At 30.3% G+C, this 16,501-nt stretch overlaps 2 protein-coding genes across 2 annotated transcripts; both read right to left on the minus strand.

Moving 5' to 3' along the window:
• Positions 1-3,217: 3,217 nt before the first annotated feature.
• Positions 3,218-5,768, minus strand: LOC109818576 (cytochrome P450 71D9). Its single transcript, XM_020384093.3, has 2 exons — positions 4,887-5,768; positions 3,218-4,054 (listed from the first exon to the last, which is right to left on the minus strand). Exons 1-2 carry the CDS (start codon positions 5,763-5,765, stop codon positions 3,428-3,430), a joined length of 1,506 nt encoding a protein of 501 aa, XP_020239682.1. The 5' UTR covers positions 5,766-5,768; the 3' UTR covers positions 3,218-3,427.
• Positions 5,769-12,135: 6,367 nt separating this feature from the next.
• On the minus strand, positions 12,136-14,961 carry LOC109818580 (cytochrome P450 71D9). Its single transcript, XM_020384096.3, has 2 exons — positions 13,955-14,961; positions 12,136-12,890 (listed from the first exon to the last, which is right to left on the minus strand). The coding sequence occupies exons 1-2, from the start codon at positions 14,912-14,914 to the stop codon at positions 12,279-12,281; spliced, it is 1,572 nt and encodes a 523-aa protein (XP_020239685.2). The 5' UTR covers positions 14,915-14,961; the 3' UTR covers positions 12,136-12,278.
• Between the last annotated feature and the right edge of the window lie 1,540 nt (positions 14,962-16,501).

Consider the following 16,501-nt stretch of genomic DNA (forward strand, 5'->3'; position numbering starts at 1 on the left):
TATTTGTCCATTATATATAGAAAAAAAAGAATCCAAAAACAAGCATATTTTTTTTTAAAAAAAAAATGCAATCTACATCGGTTCTCAAGAGAACCGATGTAAAAATGTATACATTTTCTACGTCGCTCTATTCTACATCGGTTTTAGAACCGATGTAGATGACTTTAAAGAACCGATGTAAAATATGCATCTTGTAGTAGTGAAAAACTCTCATATGATCACTCTTGAGTACAAAAATTTTGAAGAAAAATACAAGCTTATAATGAATGAAAATGAGAAACTCAAGAATGATCTATCAGACATTGTCAAAGAGATTTAGGATCTCAAAAGAAAAACTACAAGTAACGAAACATTTGAGATCACAACTTTACAAGATGAAAATATACAACTTAGAAAGGATAATCTTACTAAATTTGTAGATGGATCTTCTAAGTTAAACATGATTTTAAAATATGGAAGATTTCCATTTGACAAAAATGGTAATGGTCTTGAGAAATAGGAATAAAAAACTTCCTTTCTGAAACCTAAGACAGTCTTATGTAATATATGTGGTAAAAGTAATCACCAATCCTATAGATTAACATGAAAAAGAAATATATGAAGCCTGAGGGTAGAGGACTAACAAAAATGGGCCCAATAAGTTTTAGGTATTGAAGTCTCAAATAATACCTATTGTAGATATCCTTGGTGGGAAAGAGAAAGGATTCACACTGATACCTAAACAATGGCTACTTATGACACATGAAGAAATAATACAAAAAAATTACCATATAGTAATGCACACCCTATAATGACACAATACTTGTCAATAAAACTAATTTTACCTATTAATACAATATGTTTTTGAATCACATTCAAAATTAACACTAAAATAATGTATAAGTATATGTCAAATATATATATACCTACATATATATTGTATTTATAGTGACACTTCTTATATGTCACTATATGTAATATTTCTTGCATTGGGAGAGAGGTCTATGTTCTTAGACCTCCAACCTAATGATAGATGATCAGTCTCATTCGATAGAAGTGATAAAGGAAATATAAGAGATATAGGTAAGGTTGGTAAGAACTTTATACCTACTATTGAAAACGTACTTTACTTTAAATAACTAAAATATAATCTTCTTAGCATTATTTAATTTTGTGATAACAAATATACTAAATCTTTTGACAAAAACTAATGCATAGTCAGATGAAATGATGAGTTTGTGCTCTTTATTGTATATAGAAAGAACAATATGTACGAGATTAATTTGGATGATTTGGGCAAACAAAATGTAACCTACTTAGTTTTTAGTAAAGATAAGAGATGAATTTGGCACAAAAAACTTGAGCATAATAACTTAAAACACATTTCAAAACTTAACAAAAAAGGTTTAGTATAAAGTTTTCCTAAGATTTCTAAGAACTATTAAGCTTGGGTTTTTTAAGAAGCAATTATGACAACTGTCTTTACACTTTAAGAATAGGAGAAGGGTGTTTCCTTTTCTTGCTTCAATATGTGAATGATATTCCTGTAGCTAGCTCTAGTAAGAATGAGATAGACATGCTCAAAGAAAAGTTCAATTCAAAGTTTGAGATGAAAGAACTTAGTATTGCTAAAATTAAGGATACTTGTGACAGATATTGTGAGAAACATAAAGGAAGGAAAATTATTTTTATCTTAATATGGATACTTGAAGAAGGCGGTGGAAAGGTTTAGGATGCATAAATTTAAACCTATTAACACACTAGTCATTCCTTTGGCTCATCATGTAGAAGTTGTTTACACTAAAGAGGAAAGGAGAAAGATGATATTTTTATTCTATATATATTCTATTGGAGTAGGAAGTATCATGTTTGGTATGATCAATAACAAACCTGATTTGGCTTATGCTATTAGCATTGTTAGTTGTTTCATATTAAATTCAGGCCAAGTTCATTGGAAGACTTTGAAATGGGTGTTGAGGTATTTGAATGGTTTTCTAAAAATTGGTTTGAGGTATATAAAGGTAGTTCAAGGTGGAGAAGTTGTTGTGGGGTATGTCGATGCAAAATATGTAGAAAAATATGGATACTAGAAAATCTTTATCTAGGTATGTCTTCACTTTATTTGGAAATGTTGTTAGTTGGAAAACAAACTTACAACTTATGGTAGCTTTGTCTACAACACAAGCATAACATATGGCTCTTGTAGAAGGGGTGAAGGAAGTTCTATATGGTTAAAAGGGATGATTGGTGAATTAAGTATATCACAAAATTGTGTGACAATTCATTATGATAGTTAATGTGCTATATATACCTTGCAAATCATCAAGTTTATCATGAGAGGAAAAAACATATTGATATAATGCTTCACTTCATTAGAGATGTGGTTGAAACTAAGGAAATTCAAATTAAGAAGATTGTTTCTAAAGAAAATTCCTGTAGATATGTTCACAAAGTCTCTATCAACATTCAAGTTCAAGCTTTTGACCTGATCAATTTTATTTGAAGCTTTGTTCTAAAGTGGGAGAGTAGTGTTGTGTTGAAAAGGTTTTTTTCTTTAGCTTTAGAGTCAAGGTGGATAATTGTTGTTTGTGACTCAAAAATTTAGTGTATCATTTATATGCTTTGTATGGTCTTTTGTCTACATAGTCTTATACGCTCAATATGTCTACTTTAATTTTAGTGTCTTGGATCCTTTTATATATATATATATATATATATATATATAGATAGATAGAGAAAAAAAAAAAGAGAAAGAGAGAGAGATATATATATTTTCTATGCTGCAAAGTGGTGAAGAACATAATAGTGAGAATGTTAACATAAGTGTATAGACGCAAAAGAGACACATAAGATAAAGGGAACTTGTGAGAGATCAAAGGTTTTTTTGAAAAGTGTAAAATGTTATTCTATTATAAAGACTTGATCTTGTTTTCAAATAGTAGAATCTACCTTCTTTTGTGAATGTAAGTCACATTGGTTAAATCAAATAAATATATTATATTCTTTTTCCTTAATATATATTTTTTTTTAATTTTCAATTGTGTTTTATTCTACGTTTTGTGTTTTACTACTCTTGTTTGGTATTCTTGTTGCACGTGTTTCTTGATTTATTATTGGATAGGGTTTGTTGTCGTAACTTTCGTGTTTTAGGACCAAAATATATTGATTGGACAAGATAATATTGATAACAACATTCAACAAGAAAAAAATATTCAAAACACCAATAGTCATAATTAATTCCAATATATTAATTAAGAACAAAATAAAGCTGATGACAAGTAATTTATTGTTAAATAGGAATAGTGAACATAATTTTACATGAATTATTTCTTATTTAAGAGATGTGAAAATCATCGATTAAAACTTTAGAGGATATAACAGTAACGGTGGACATCCTTTATTTTTATATATATATATACACCAACAAACATTGCCGAATGGAGAGAGCTTATGGAGTAGTCGACTTAGTATGAAATGTTTTGGGAATGAGATATAAATCATCTTTTCGAGTAACTGTTATTCCAAATATCTCAGTCATGTCCAAATCTTCATTTTTCACTCCATTGGGAAGCTTCCAATTAAAATGATACATCAACATTGCAAGTGTGTACTCAACGTTGCTCAAGCCAAATGTGAGGCCTGGACACATTCTCCTTCCAGCACCAAATGGAATGAACTTAAAATTATTGCCTTTGTAGTCAACAGAACTTTCAATAAACCTCTCAGGATAAAACCTCTCAGCCTCAGTCCACACATTTTGATCTCTTGCAATTGCCCAAGCATTTACTATGATCTTGCTTTTCATAGGTATATGATACCCATTGATCTCACAGGCTTGTCTACATTCTCTTGGAAGCAAAAGAGGACCAGGAGGGTGTAATCTTAAAGTCTCACTAACAACAGATTTCAAATATTTTAGGTTCTCCATGCAACTTCCATTAGGTTTTCCTTCTTTATCAAATACCTTTCTTACCTCAGCTTGTACCTTTTCCATTGTTCTTGGATTTTTAATCATTTCTGCCATTGCCCATGTTATAGTTGCAGATGATGTATCACTCCCACCTCCAAAGATATCCTTCAAAATCATGAGATCATGTTAAATTCATTCAAAGACATCCAAATGGTTAGAACTTAGAAGACAAGGTAGATATGACACCCAATAATAATAATAAAAATAAAACTAGATCGTTGAAAACAACTTGAAATAATATGCTATCTCTGCAAAAAAAAAAAAAAAAAAAACTAGAAAAGTGATAGAACTGAAGTTATGAGTATGCATGCCTTCGAATATGCTTTTCAAGACTACTCACAAATTACTTATTTCATAGGAAACTGTTAGGCATGCATCAGACTTTCAATTTAACGCTCATTTGAGGAAGTCCATGAGAAAGAAGAATATATTATTAAGTAATGAACAAGAAAGTTTTCAATTTTCGACTCTCAGTTCCTAAAGTTTTAAGGATCTCAATTAGAACATGTAGGTTTATGGGGTCTTGTTTGACAACCGTTTTTAGGAACTGTTTTTATGTTTCTAAAAATTGAAAAATTAAAAATATATATTTAAATTATTTACGATTTAATTGTTTCTAAAACTGAAATTGATCCAATACCATCATGCCATGCATTGACTTTGTGTAGAACTGAATTATGATTCCTCGAGTAAGGTCTTGGTTTGACTTTTGTGAATGAAAAAAAATGCAATTTGGAGGGGGAGATACTTTTAAAAGAGAAATTAATAAGTTTTTTTTTTTTTTTTTTTGGGATGATATCATGTGTAATCAATCTCTACATGAAATATAGTTTACATGAAATATAGTCGGGATGAAAGATTTTACTAAATTAAGTTTCCTGACAGTAAAACTTCAACATGCACACATCACATTGATGGAAGATATCAATATCCTTACCCAGATCACAGCCTTGATACTATCATCACCTAAGCAAAACTCCTGCTTCAAGAGCACATCCAGAAGAACTTCATCCACTTCTTCACCTTGCTCTTCTGTGGCTCTCGACTTAGACTCTCTATGTTCATTGATGATTTGTTGCATTATCTGGTCAGCTTGTTGATGCAACTTCTCAAGCTTAGGCTTCAACCCAGACATATGCTGAAGCCATTTTGCAGAAGGGTACAAATCTCCCAAGTCAAAACCTCCAGAAATTATTGTAGCTTCCTTTACCACTGATATCAGTTTCTGATGGTGCCTGCACTTGTTGCCAAGGGCTGTCCTTGCAGTAATTGTAAATACTGTTGAGGTCATTTCTTTGGTAATATTAAAAGATTCTCCTTCTTTTGTAGCAATCCATTTGATGAAATCAGTGAGCACTTCCTCTCTGATAGGTTGGAAAGATTGGACTCGTTTTGAGCTTAGTAGCTCCAGTGTCATGATCTTCTTCATCTGTCTCCAATAATCACCATAAGGTGTGAAAGCTACACCCTTGAAATTATAGTCCATTATCTCTGCAGCTAGGACATGAGGCCTTGATGCAAAGATGTGATCATGCGTTTTCATAACCTCCTTGGCATACACTGGGGATGAAACCACAACGGTAGGAACCTCTCCAAGCTTCAGATGCATCAAGGGTCCATATTTTGCTGATAAATCTCTTAGTCGATGATGGGGAAGTGGAGAGCCAATAAGGTTGTGTATGTTCCCTATGACTGGTAGCTTCCATGGCCCTGGTGGTAAATTTGGAGTTGTGGAAGATTTTTTGGTTAGTATCCTGTGTGTCATAAACATGAAAATGGAGAAAATAGATGTAAAGTAGAGGAATTGAAGATCCATTTCAAGGCTTTCTAGTTTTAGTGATGAAATACTAGTTCCAACCTTGTATATATAGAGGGGTTATAAAATTTTGTATATTTTCTAATCTAACGGTGTAATATTTAATAAAAATTACACTAGTATTATTATAACCCTTCCCATATCACTACAAGAATGTTTCGATTTAGAGTCGGTCATAAAAACCGACGTAATATTGTCAGTTATCCGTTGGTTTTTGACCAATGCTAAATAAGTCGACATAATTTTTTTTGTGTTGATTAAGTCGTGACTAACAAATTTATTTATTTTAGTTTTTTATTGTCGGTTAAGCCGACACTATGTTGACACAAAATTTATTTTATTTTTTTTTATCTTCTTTTTCTAGCTTATCATTTATTCTGTATTTTTAACATTCTTGGGACTCGATCCGTGAACCTTGAGGTCTTAAGTGAACTTGATAACCAAGTGTACTAGAACACATTATGCATATATAACATTGAAAAAAATATCTTTATCTCTCTCAAAACACGTATACTGTCGGAAAAGTTGACGTTATTTTAAAATATAGCGTCGGCTTTTTCGACACTAAATTTAAATTAAGTTTAGTGTAGGAAAAGCTGATGCTATTCTTTAAATATAGTGTTGGCTTTTTCGACACTAATTTAATTTAAATTTAAATTAAATTAGTGTGGGAAAAACCGACGCTATATTTAAATAATAGTGTCAGCTTTTCTGACGCTAAACTTAAAATAAATTTAAATTAAATATTTTAAGTTTAGCATCGGAAAAGTTGACGCTATATTAATAGCGTCGGCTTTTTCCGATGCTAAACTTAAAATATTTAATTTAAATTTATTTTAAGTTTAGCGTCGGAAAAACCGACGTTACATATTAAAATAGCGTCGGCTTTTTCAACATTATTTGCGTCAGCTATTAACCGACGCTTATTTTTCGCCGCTTAGTGTATATATATATCACTTTTAGTGTATAAAACCTTCACCATATATTATCTGCATTTGGTATTGTTAATCTCCTGGTTCCAAGATACGTACATGCTTTCAATACAATGCCGGTTCACACTTCAAAATGGATAAAAAAGCATGGAGTAATGATATGATAGGTTAATTGCTTGACATTTAGATTTAAAATAATTCCCAAGTAATGTTAAATTAAATGACTAAGCAAGACTATTTCACCGCTGTTATATCTTAGGACACGAAGTTGAACCGATATTCCTAAGATTGATTTTGTGATTTAAAATAATATTTAATAAGTGAAAGTCACATTGTACAAACAAAAATTATTTTTTATTGATAATTTTGAATTATTATTCAATTTTGGTGCATTCCTTCATTTGGGTCAAAGGTTTTTTAGTTATTATAAACATACACGCACATTTCCGTCCCTATTTTTTTTTTTTTTTAATTCTCTTTTCTCCCTGTTACATCACTTTATCGTGTTCACGTGCATAACATTCTTTCCTTGTATTGTTTTTCTCTTCATCTTTCTTCCTTCTACCTTAATCTACTCCGAAATGAAATCAGCTTTTAGTATATATTTTCCTTCTCAGAAGTTAATTTTCTGGACTGGTGACGCCCTAGATAGTGGAATTATATTGGCCATTAGAACTGGTCTTAACTTGACTTGGAACATTAATTTTAAGAATATGGATTCACATGAAAATTTAAAGTTCAACTCGTGACAACTGCACGATTCCACTATTCTCCACATCTTATCATGAACGTCAAGAGGTTAATGCAGAGAGTGAAAAGAAGAAAAATATTTATTTGAGTGTATTGATCTCATACTCGTTGATTCTAAACCAATTTGCAGACTTTAACAAAACTTGATCTGGAACGAGTTGGGAAAGAACGGAGTTTATAATTTCATAGTGTTCATTATATAAAAAAATTACACTCTAGAAATTTTAAATAACATATTTCTCACTGCTGTCATATTCTATAATTTTTATGAGAATTTAGAAAACATACATAGATCTATAATGCAATTCAGAATTTTTAATAAATTTTTCTCCTTTATCTTACTTCTTTTACTTGGACTCTATGATAATATATATTAAAAATCCTTTATTTAGTTCTTGACATATTCTTATTCTCACGGTCACTTACATGAAAAACAAAATTTTCAAAGATATGAAAACAAAAAAAACCAAAAACTCTTGAGAGAGAGAATGAGGTTATGCTTTTAAAAAACCAATTTTAATTTCTGTAATTTCCTTTTCCAAGTTCTTTTTCTTTAATGTGAAAATTACTATTAATGAAGTGAGATGAGAGAAAATTAATTTTAATAATTTTTAAAATAATCTCTAATAATTCTTAATATTTTTTAAGCCTAACAACTATTACATTTTCTATTAAACCATAATTGCTTCCTCGAACTTAAGCAAATATATAATTCATTATAGAAAATTAAAAAGAAGTTGAATTAAATGTAGTTCTATTACTTATCAGTTACCATTGTTTGTATTGTCTTTACCCACACACTCATCGACAAAATTAGTTCTCAAACTTTCAATTATTACAGAAATCCAATAGTAGAACCATTACCGTTCCTTAATCATTTAACGTGAGTTGAATAACCCTATTGCAATAGCATTACTTGAATTTCACTGGATTTGCTAACTGAAAACCCTATAGAACCCCAGTCACACCTAATTAAACACTTAATAATACAATTGCTGGGGTAGATAAATTGTGCCAGTGTTTACAACTTCGCTTTCCAAGGAATAGAAAAAAACTAACTTTTTCTTATCAATTTCAGGAACATCACCCTTCTCTGCCCTTACAATAAATTAATCATAAAAAGATGATATTAATTAATGATATATGCAAAGAGCGGAAATCAGGTCTTACTATATTCAATCAGGATAGTTCTGTCACATACATGCGAGATGCTTCGTCCAGCCTCCTCTCTGGCACAAAATGTTTTCACATGTTAGAAAACATATGTTGAACCTAAATCACGTAATGCGTATAGCATGCAAATTTACACACTAACGATTTTTAGTTGATAGGCAGTTTTTTTCTTCACCATGAAAAAATAATCTGATTGCGTGTGAATGTAAAAGAGAAAAAAATAGGCACAACTCACTAATAATAACAACAATTAATCCAATTCGAACGATGTGAAGTAACATGACTTTTTATAAAATCTATCTGTTTCATGAATCAACTCCCTCATCAAAGGATTTTTATCTTTAGGCTCTCAAAATATCATAACTCAAATCCTCACAATGAGATTCCTCACCACAAAAAATAAGTTTTTCCTCTAGTTCTAAGTTCAGTTCAACACAAAAAACATGCATCATGCATAATCAACTCAGACATTAATACTTCTTTTATACGATACAACAGACCTCAACTTAATTAATACCATATACATATATATACACATACACAACATCATCTTATAAAATAAGAGAATCAATATAACACCTTCATGTATTAACATTCTTCAACTTAAAACATGTAATAAACAATTAACAACTTAATTCACCAAGCATCTCAATAAACTTCAGCATAATAAACACAACATTCAAAAATAGGGGAATCATGTCGAGCAAGCATCACCTCGCTAGATGTCCAAATACTACTAAAATTTCTCTTATTACATGAGACTTTTCTCATAAAAATTCGCAAGAAACGTTGTTTCTACAAATTCTTTTGCGAAATCTTTTTTGCAGGTAATAACTTCGTGGATAATATATTTTTGCGAATTTTAAAATTCGCAGGAAATTTTCTTGCAAAAAAAATTTGTAGGAAAGTTTCCTGCGAATTTTTTCGCAAGAAATTCTGCAAGAATATTTTTTACAAAAAAATTAAAGAAATTATTATAAATTCTATAAATAATTCTTTAACTTTCAAATGCTCCTAATGAATTTATTTGAAGTATTTGTTTCCATGCCTCCAACAAGTGATATATAATCTTTTAAATTCTAAGATGGTAGATTATAAGCCTAACACTCAACCATACAAATTAATTTATAAGGTAAGTGTTGCCCCAACTTATATACTCTTTAATTGTTTTATTTTTAATTGATGTGGGACTTGAAGTTTTTTTAAAATATTAAACTTATAAATTTAAATATTTTTTATTTTTCCTGGGGATTAAAATTTGCAGGAAAATCCGCAGGAAAAGTTACCTGCAAAATTTTTCTACTATTTAATAAACATTACTTGCGATTTTATTTTTGCAAGAAAATCTGCAAGAAATAAAATAAAATTCTTACAATATTTTCTGCAAATTTTTACCATGGAAAATTTTTTCTATGATTGTTAAAATTGTAGCAAAATTTGTAAAAAATATCTGTAAATTATTTTTCACAAATAAATTCGCAAAAAATTTCTGCAAATATTTTTTTTTCAGGAAAATTCGCAAAATATTTATGCGAATATTTTTTTGCAAGAAAATTCGCAAAAAAAATTATGCGAATATTTTTTTGCAGAAAATTCGTAGGAAAATGACACTTTTCTAGTAGTGATATAATCATTTTATGTTGTCTTTCTTACCAGGTGGCTTACTATACGTGTGTGTAGTTGATGGGCTAGAGCTAACCTTTTGCCTTCCCCTACCACTAGCACTAGGTTTGTTTTGCTTTTATCTACAATGCTTAAAAATATAAGCCTATTTAATATTTTATTTTACGTGGGGAAAAATGATTCTTTATAGTAGTAAAAGTAGTTTAGTTAATGAATCCTTCCATTTTTATGCTTTCCCATTTTGTATTCATATTTGATCGTTTTGAAAATGAGCTTGATATTTAAGACATATTCTATATTTAGATTTGAGTAGTGTTGCCTCATGTCCATGGATAAATACTTGATTCTCTAATTTTCTGCTTTATAGGAACAATAAATATCGTTATACATTAAATAATTTTTCTTTAAGTTATAAAAGATTGGATTGAATACCTTTTTCCAAAGTCTTCTGTACCTTCACTAGAGTTAAGATTAATATCCGAGTGATTATAAAAAGATTGGTACTGAAATCATTCTACATTCCTATAGTTCCTAATTTGTAAAAATGAAAAGAAAAAAAAAGTTTAGAACTTCACAGAACCTTATTCTGTGTGATGATAAGTTATTTTGTGCTTTGGCTATCACACATAGCTCATGGAAGAAACAAGATTCTGCATGTTTTGATTTTTGTGTAGGAATTGTTTGACCAAACAATTATTATTTCACTAATTTAAACTCTTTTGTTCTTATGATTCAGGAACAACCATTTGTTTATGAGAAGCAATGAGCTGGAAGTTGCATGGAATAATCTAACTATTTTTGAATGAGATAGACAAGGATAACATATCAGTGGAGCTTCTTGGGTCGTAGTCTAGTTAGCAGGATTTACTACCACTTGTTAGGGGTAGCTTTCTATTGCATATATATGTTTTGTATTAGTAATGTTTGTGTTGTTAATTTATTTTGTTTGGTACAAATTATTGCACAGAAGAATGTGCATTTATTTAAATGTTAATTATAATTTCTTTTTTTAAAAAAATAGAACTACTTGTGTCGGCCAAGCAGACTCAAAAATTGATGCTAATAAAAGTATAAAATACAAAATAAAAATTTTGAGGGTCTAAATCTACCATTACAAATAAGAAAATGTCAATTAACCCGACACTATTGGAGATGGAAAAAAAAAACCATTAATGTCAATTAAATTGACAATAAATAAAATGATAAAGTAATAAAAAGTTAAAGGAAAATGTCAACTTATCTGATACTACTGAGAGTGTAAAAAAAAAAAAAAGAATTAATGTCAATAAACTGACAAAATAAAAAAACCTAAGCGTCAACTTGTTTTTATGACAACATTAATATTCGTGTATAGCCGATTTTTAGTAAGTGTTTGACAAATTGGCCGACACAAGTGAGTTAGTACTGATTATTTTGTCATTGGTGTTCATCCAACACTTTTCCAAACTAAAACTAGTTTTTGTTTCGGTTTTTGAGTGTTGGAGACAGCTTAAAGCTAATTCTAATTTGTGTGATTCTTGTAATGCGGGTTTAGTAGAATAGAACTAACAATTATTTATAATAATATAATGAAAACTAACTAATTTTTGTAATAGATTAACTACTCTTAGCAGTAGAAAGCAAATATAACTTGTTTCGTGCGTACTTGATTTTGTGGTAGAACATTTTTCGTAGCATCGCTTTCCTCTTTGTAATTCTACTATTTTTTTTCTACCATTACTTTGACAAGTTTAATTGTTGAAAAAAAATGGTAGAAGTGAGTCGTAGAAAATGGCCGATGATGTCCTGAATAATATTGATTTATTAAGACAAGATAACAACATACAACAAGAGGAAAAATGTTCAAAAATGAATAACGCTAATTAAATCAAATAAGAACAAAATCAAGATGATGACAGGGAGGTAATTAATTTATTATTGGATAGGAATATAAAATATCAATACATGAAGTATTTATATTAGGAACTTTAGAGGGTATAACTGTATAATGGTGGACATATTTTTATATATGCCAAATGGAGAGTAGGTCCACAGGCTAAGTATGAAAAGTTTTTGGAATGAGATATAAATCATCTTTTTGAGTGACTGTTATTCCAAATATCTCGGTCATGTCCAAATCCTCATTTTTCATTCCATTGGGAAGTTTCCAATCAAAATGATACATCAACAATGCAAGTGCATACTCAACGTTGCTCAAGCCAAGTGTGAGGCCCGGGCACATTCTTCTTCCAGCACCAAATGGAATGTATTTGAAATCATTACCTTTGTAGTCAATAGAACATTCAATGAACCTCTCAGGATAAAACCTCTCAGCCTCAGTCCACACATTTGGATCTCTTGCAATTGCCCAAGCATTCACTATGATCCTGCTTTTCATAGGTATGTGATACCCTTTGATCTCACAAGCTTGTCCACTTTCTCTTGGAATCAAAACAGGACTCGGAGGGTGTAGTCTTAATGTCTCATTAACAACAGATTTCAAATATTTTAGGTTTTCTATGCCACTTCTATTAGGCTTTCCTTCTCTATCAGATGCTTCTCTTACCTCAGCTTGTACCTTTTCCATTATTCTTGGAGTTTTAATCATTTCTGTCATTGCCCATGATATGGTTGAAGATGATGTATCACCTCCACCTGCAAAGATATCCTTCAAAATCATGAGATCATGTTAATTCTTTTATTATCAGTAAGATCGTGTTTAATTTATTCATAAGACATCCAAATTGATAGAACTTTGAAGACAAGGTAGATATGGCACTTAATAAAACAAGACTAGATTGGTTAAAACAACTTCATAAAGTGTTTTAGGATTAGTGGTTTTTTCCTTCATCGTAAAATGTTTTTTTTTTCTTTTATTCTTGACTTTTCATGCCTGCATTTTTTAAATTCCCGCAGTCCTTGGTCTAACTTTGTTACGTTATTGTACAGTTACTTGATCCGTCTAACAAAGAGGCAAAATCCATGTGTTATGTGACTAGAACCAAAAAGAGACTATAATATATATATATATATATATATATATATATATATATAATAAATAAATAAATAAATAAATAAACCTATCTCACATATGCTAGCTTATTTTCATAGTGTTCAGCCGCATGGAAAAACTTATAAGGTGGTTAATTAGATTAACCAATTTGATCAAAATAGACTGTTTTTGGTACTACAAGCATATTTGATAACTAAAAGTGTATAAGTTAGGAGATGAAAATAAAAACTTATAAGCTATAGCTATATAATTTGACTAGTTTATCAGTTTGTTTGATACACAAACTTATTTTACTAGTTTTTAACTAATTTTCTTAAGTCGTTATAATTAGTTTATGAAAATCAACTTGTTTATAAATTATTACAGTTTGTTTTTTACTTTTATTTGAAATCTCTTTTTACTTCAAATAACTAAATATGTCTTTTAATATTTATTGGATAATATTTTCAAATACTTTGAATATGTTTAGCAAAATTAGCTTTCCATTGGCTAATATTTTTTACACTGGTTCAAGTAGTTTATGAAAAAAAATTCATGTACCAAGCATATAGTTAAGCTAATTTGTAAATTCTTCTAATAGCTTGCCACACTTTTAATAGATTTTGAATGAGAAATTAATTATAATATATAGTGTGAAATTATTTTAAAAATCACATGTTATATTAAAACCAAAAAGTAAGAGAATAAAAAATGCCCTAGTTATCAATATATATCCTTACCCAGATCACAGCCTTGATATTATCATCACTTAAGAACTCCTGCTTCAAGAGCACGTCTAAAAGAACTTCCTCCATGTCTTCATCTTGGCCTTGTGCGGCACTTGATTTAGCCTCTCTGCGTTCATTGATAATGTTTTGCACTATCTGGTCAGCTTGTTGATGCAACTTCTCAAGTTTAGGCTTCAACCCAGACATGTGCTGAAGCCATTTAGCAGAAGGATACAAATCTGCCAAATCAAAACCTACAGCAACCTTTGTAGCTTCCTTTACCAGTGATATTAGTTTTTGATGGTGCCTGCAATTGTTGCCAAGGGCTATCCTTGCAGTGAGGGCAAATACTGTTGAAATCACTTCTTTGGTAATATTAACAGGTGTTCCTTCTTTTGAAGCAATCCATTTGATGAAACCAGTGAGCACTTCGTCTCTGATTGGTTGGAAAGACTGGACACGTTTTGAGTTTAGCATCTCCAATGACATTAGCTTCTTTATCTGTCTCCAATAATCACCATAAGGTGTGAAAGCTATACCCTTGAAATTATAGTCCATTATCTCTGCAGCTATGATATAAGGCCTCGAGGCAAAGATATGATCATGGGTTTTCATAACCTCCTTGGCATACTCTGGGGATGAAATCACAATGGTAGAAACCTCTCCAAGCTTCAAATGCATCAAGGGTCCATATTTTTCTGATAAATCTCTAAGTCGGTGATGGGGAAGTGCAGAGCCAACAAGGTTGTGTATGTTACCTATGACAGGTAGCTTCCATGGCCCTGGTGGTAAATTTGGAGTTGAGACAGATTTTTTGGTTACTATCTTGTGTGTAATTAACATGAAAATGAAAATGGAGAAAATGGATGTAAAGTAGAGGATTTGAAGATCCATTTCAAGGCTTTCTAGTTTAGTGATGAAAATTGGTCGACTATCCACTCTTATATATATAGACTGTTGATCCTTCATCATCCGTTATAGGGTATTATTTCATGATACTGTTAATTTGATTAAAAAACAGCGGTTCAAAATGGATCAGATGTGAACAAAGGGAAAACAAAAATGACTAAAAAACATACGTGTATATTAGAATAATGCAATGGCTTTGGGACACTTTAATTGACTAACATTCTGTTTCAAAAATTGAAATTCAACATTGTCTACTGTTTTTTTCCACCTCATTTTCTTTCAGTCATGTCACTTTTATATCAAGTTATCATGATGGTCATTTTTTATTTTGACTTAATTGTGGAATATCCAACACAGCTAGCTGAGTGACAACTCGCAATCCAAAATCTTAAATATTCTAAACAGTCTGGTTCCATTTTAAAATTTGGAATTATTGTTATTTATGTTTTCTTTGTTCCTTTTATCTTTAATCGATGTTAGATTTGAATTTTTTTTTCCAATTAATAATCATTCTTATACTTAGTACTATTGGATACATAGATAAATGGTTGCTTACCCTTTTTAAATGATATAGGATAGACAAAACTTAAGTTTTTTTTTTTAGTATACCATTTATACTTGGTATTATTAGACTTGTTGTATGTAAAATGATTGTTGATTCTTTTTTAAAGGGATTTAGGATAGCTATGATATTATGTTAAAATGTGGACTTTAAATTAACTCAACCTTACAAAATAACATTTAAGGTGGAGATTGTTCCCTAGTCCCTACTTATATATTCTATTTTGGTCATATTATTAGTTGATATGCGATCTCTAACAATTTCGTGATTTTTTTTTCATTTAACTTCTAAAATTACTCATTTTGTCACACAACTTTAAGTTTTAACATTTAGCTAACCTTTTAGTGTCATTAGTGTCGTTAATGTGGCATGTTTATTTTTAGTGTAATACGTTGACTATTGACGCAAATTGTCAATATGTTATATAGATGAGGATGTGACATAATGTGTCATATGATGTTATCATTCAACGTGATACATTAATATTCAACATACCACATCAACAATTATCACTGCAAAAAATGTTGTACTTTTCAAATGCATTCAAGGTGAGTTTTCAAACTTTGAATTGTATTTGGTGAGAAGTTGATGACATACTGAAGTTTAATGAAAACACAGAGAAGGGGGGTTGAATGTGTGTGTGAACGAAGGATTTTAAAACTGTTTTCGCAAATGTGCTTCTTTCCGTCTGAAAGTAAGGTTATAAATGCTTTGACGAAAATGCAAAATTGGTTAACAGAAGCTTTGCGTCTAAAGATCTATCGTCTGTTCAAAAAATGGTTTCTTGAATTCAACAAATATAACTTTGTTTATATATGATTTAAAAATTAAGTAGTAGTAAACAAATTTTGTGTGATAGATCAATATAAGCAAAAACTACGTTTTTAACACAAATAATAATGCACAGAGTTTTTATACTAGTTCACTCGTTTTGAGCTATGTCCAGTCTCCTTCAACTCAAAGGTTCCACTAATCACAATGAATTACAAGTATTCTTAACAACTACTGGTTCATCAACTTCACTTGTTGACGCTAGTATTATTAAACCACTTCTAGTTACCCAATATTCTCAACCACTCCTGGTTCGT

Source organism: Cajanus cajan, chromosome 2 (genome assembly GCF_000230855.2).
Source record: "Cajanus cajan strain Asha chromosome 2, NIPB_CcT2T_4, whole genome shotgun sequence".
Lineage (NCBI taxonomy): Eukaryota > Viridiplantae > Streptophyta > Magnoliopsida > Fabales > Fabaceae > Cajanus > Cajanus cajan.

Excerpts from the sequence above, each read along its gene's own strand:
- LOC109818576 (XM_020384093.3), bottom strand. The coding sequence starts at position 5,765 with ATGGATCTTCAATTCCTCTACTTTACATCTATTTTCTCCATTTTCATG. Across the intron at positions 4,055-4,886 it reads GTATCAAGGCTGTGATCTGG|GATATCTTTGGAGGTGGGAG; the intron begins GTAAGGATATTG and ends ATGATTTTGAAG.
- LOC109818580 (XM_020384096.3), bottom strand. The coding sequence starts at position 14,914 with ATGATGAAGGATCAACAGTCTATATATATAAGAGTGGATAGTCGACCA. Across the intron at positions 12,891-13,954 it reads ATATCAAGGCTGTGATCTGG|GATATCTTTGCAGGTGGAGG; the intron begins GTAAGGATATAT and ends ATGATTTTGAAG.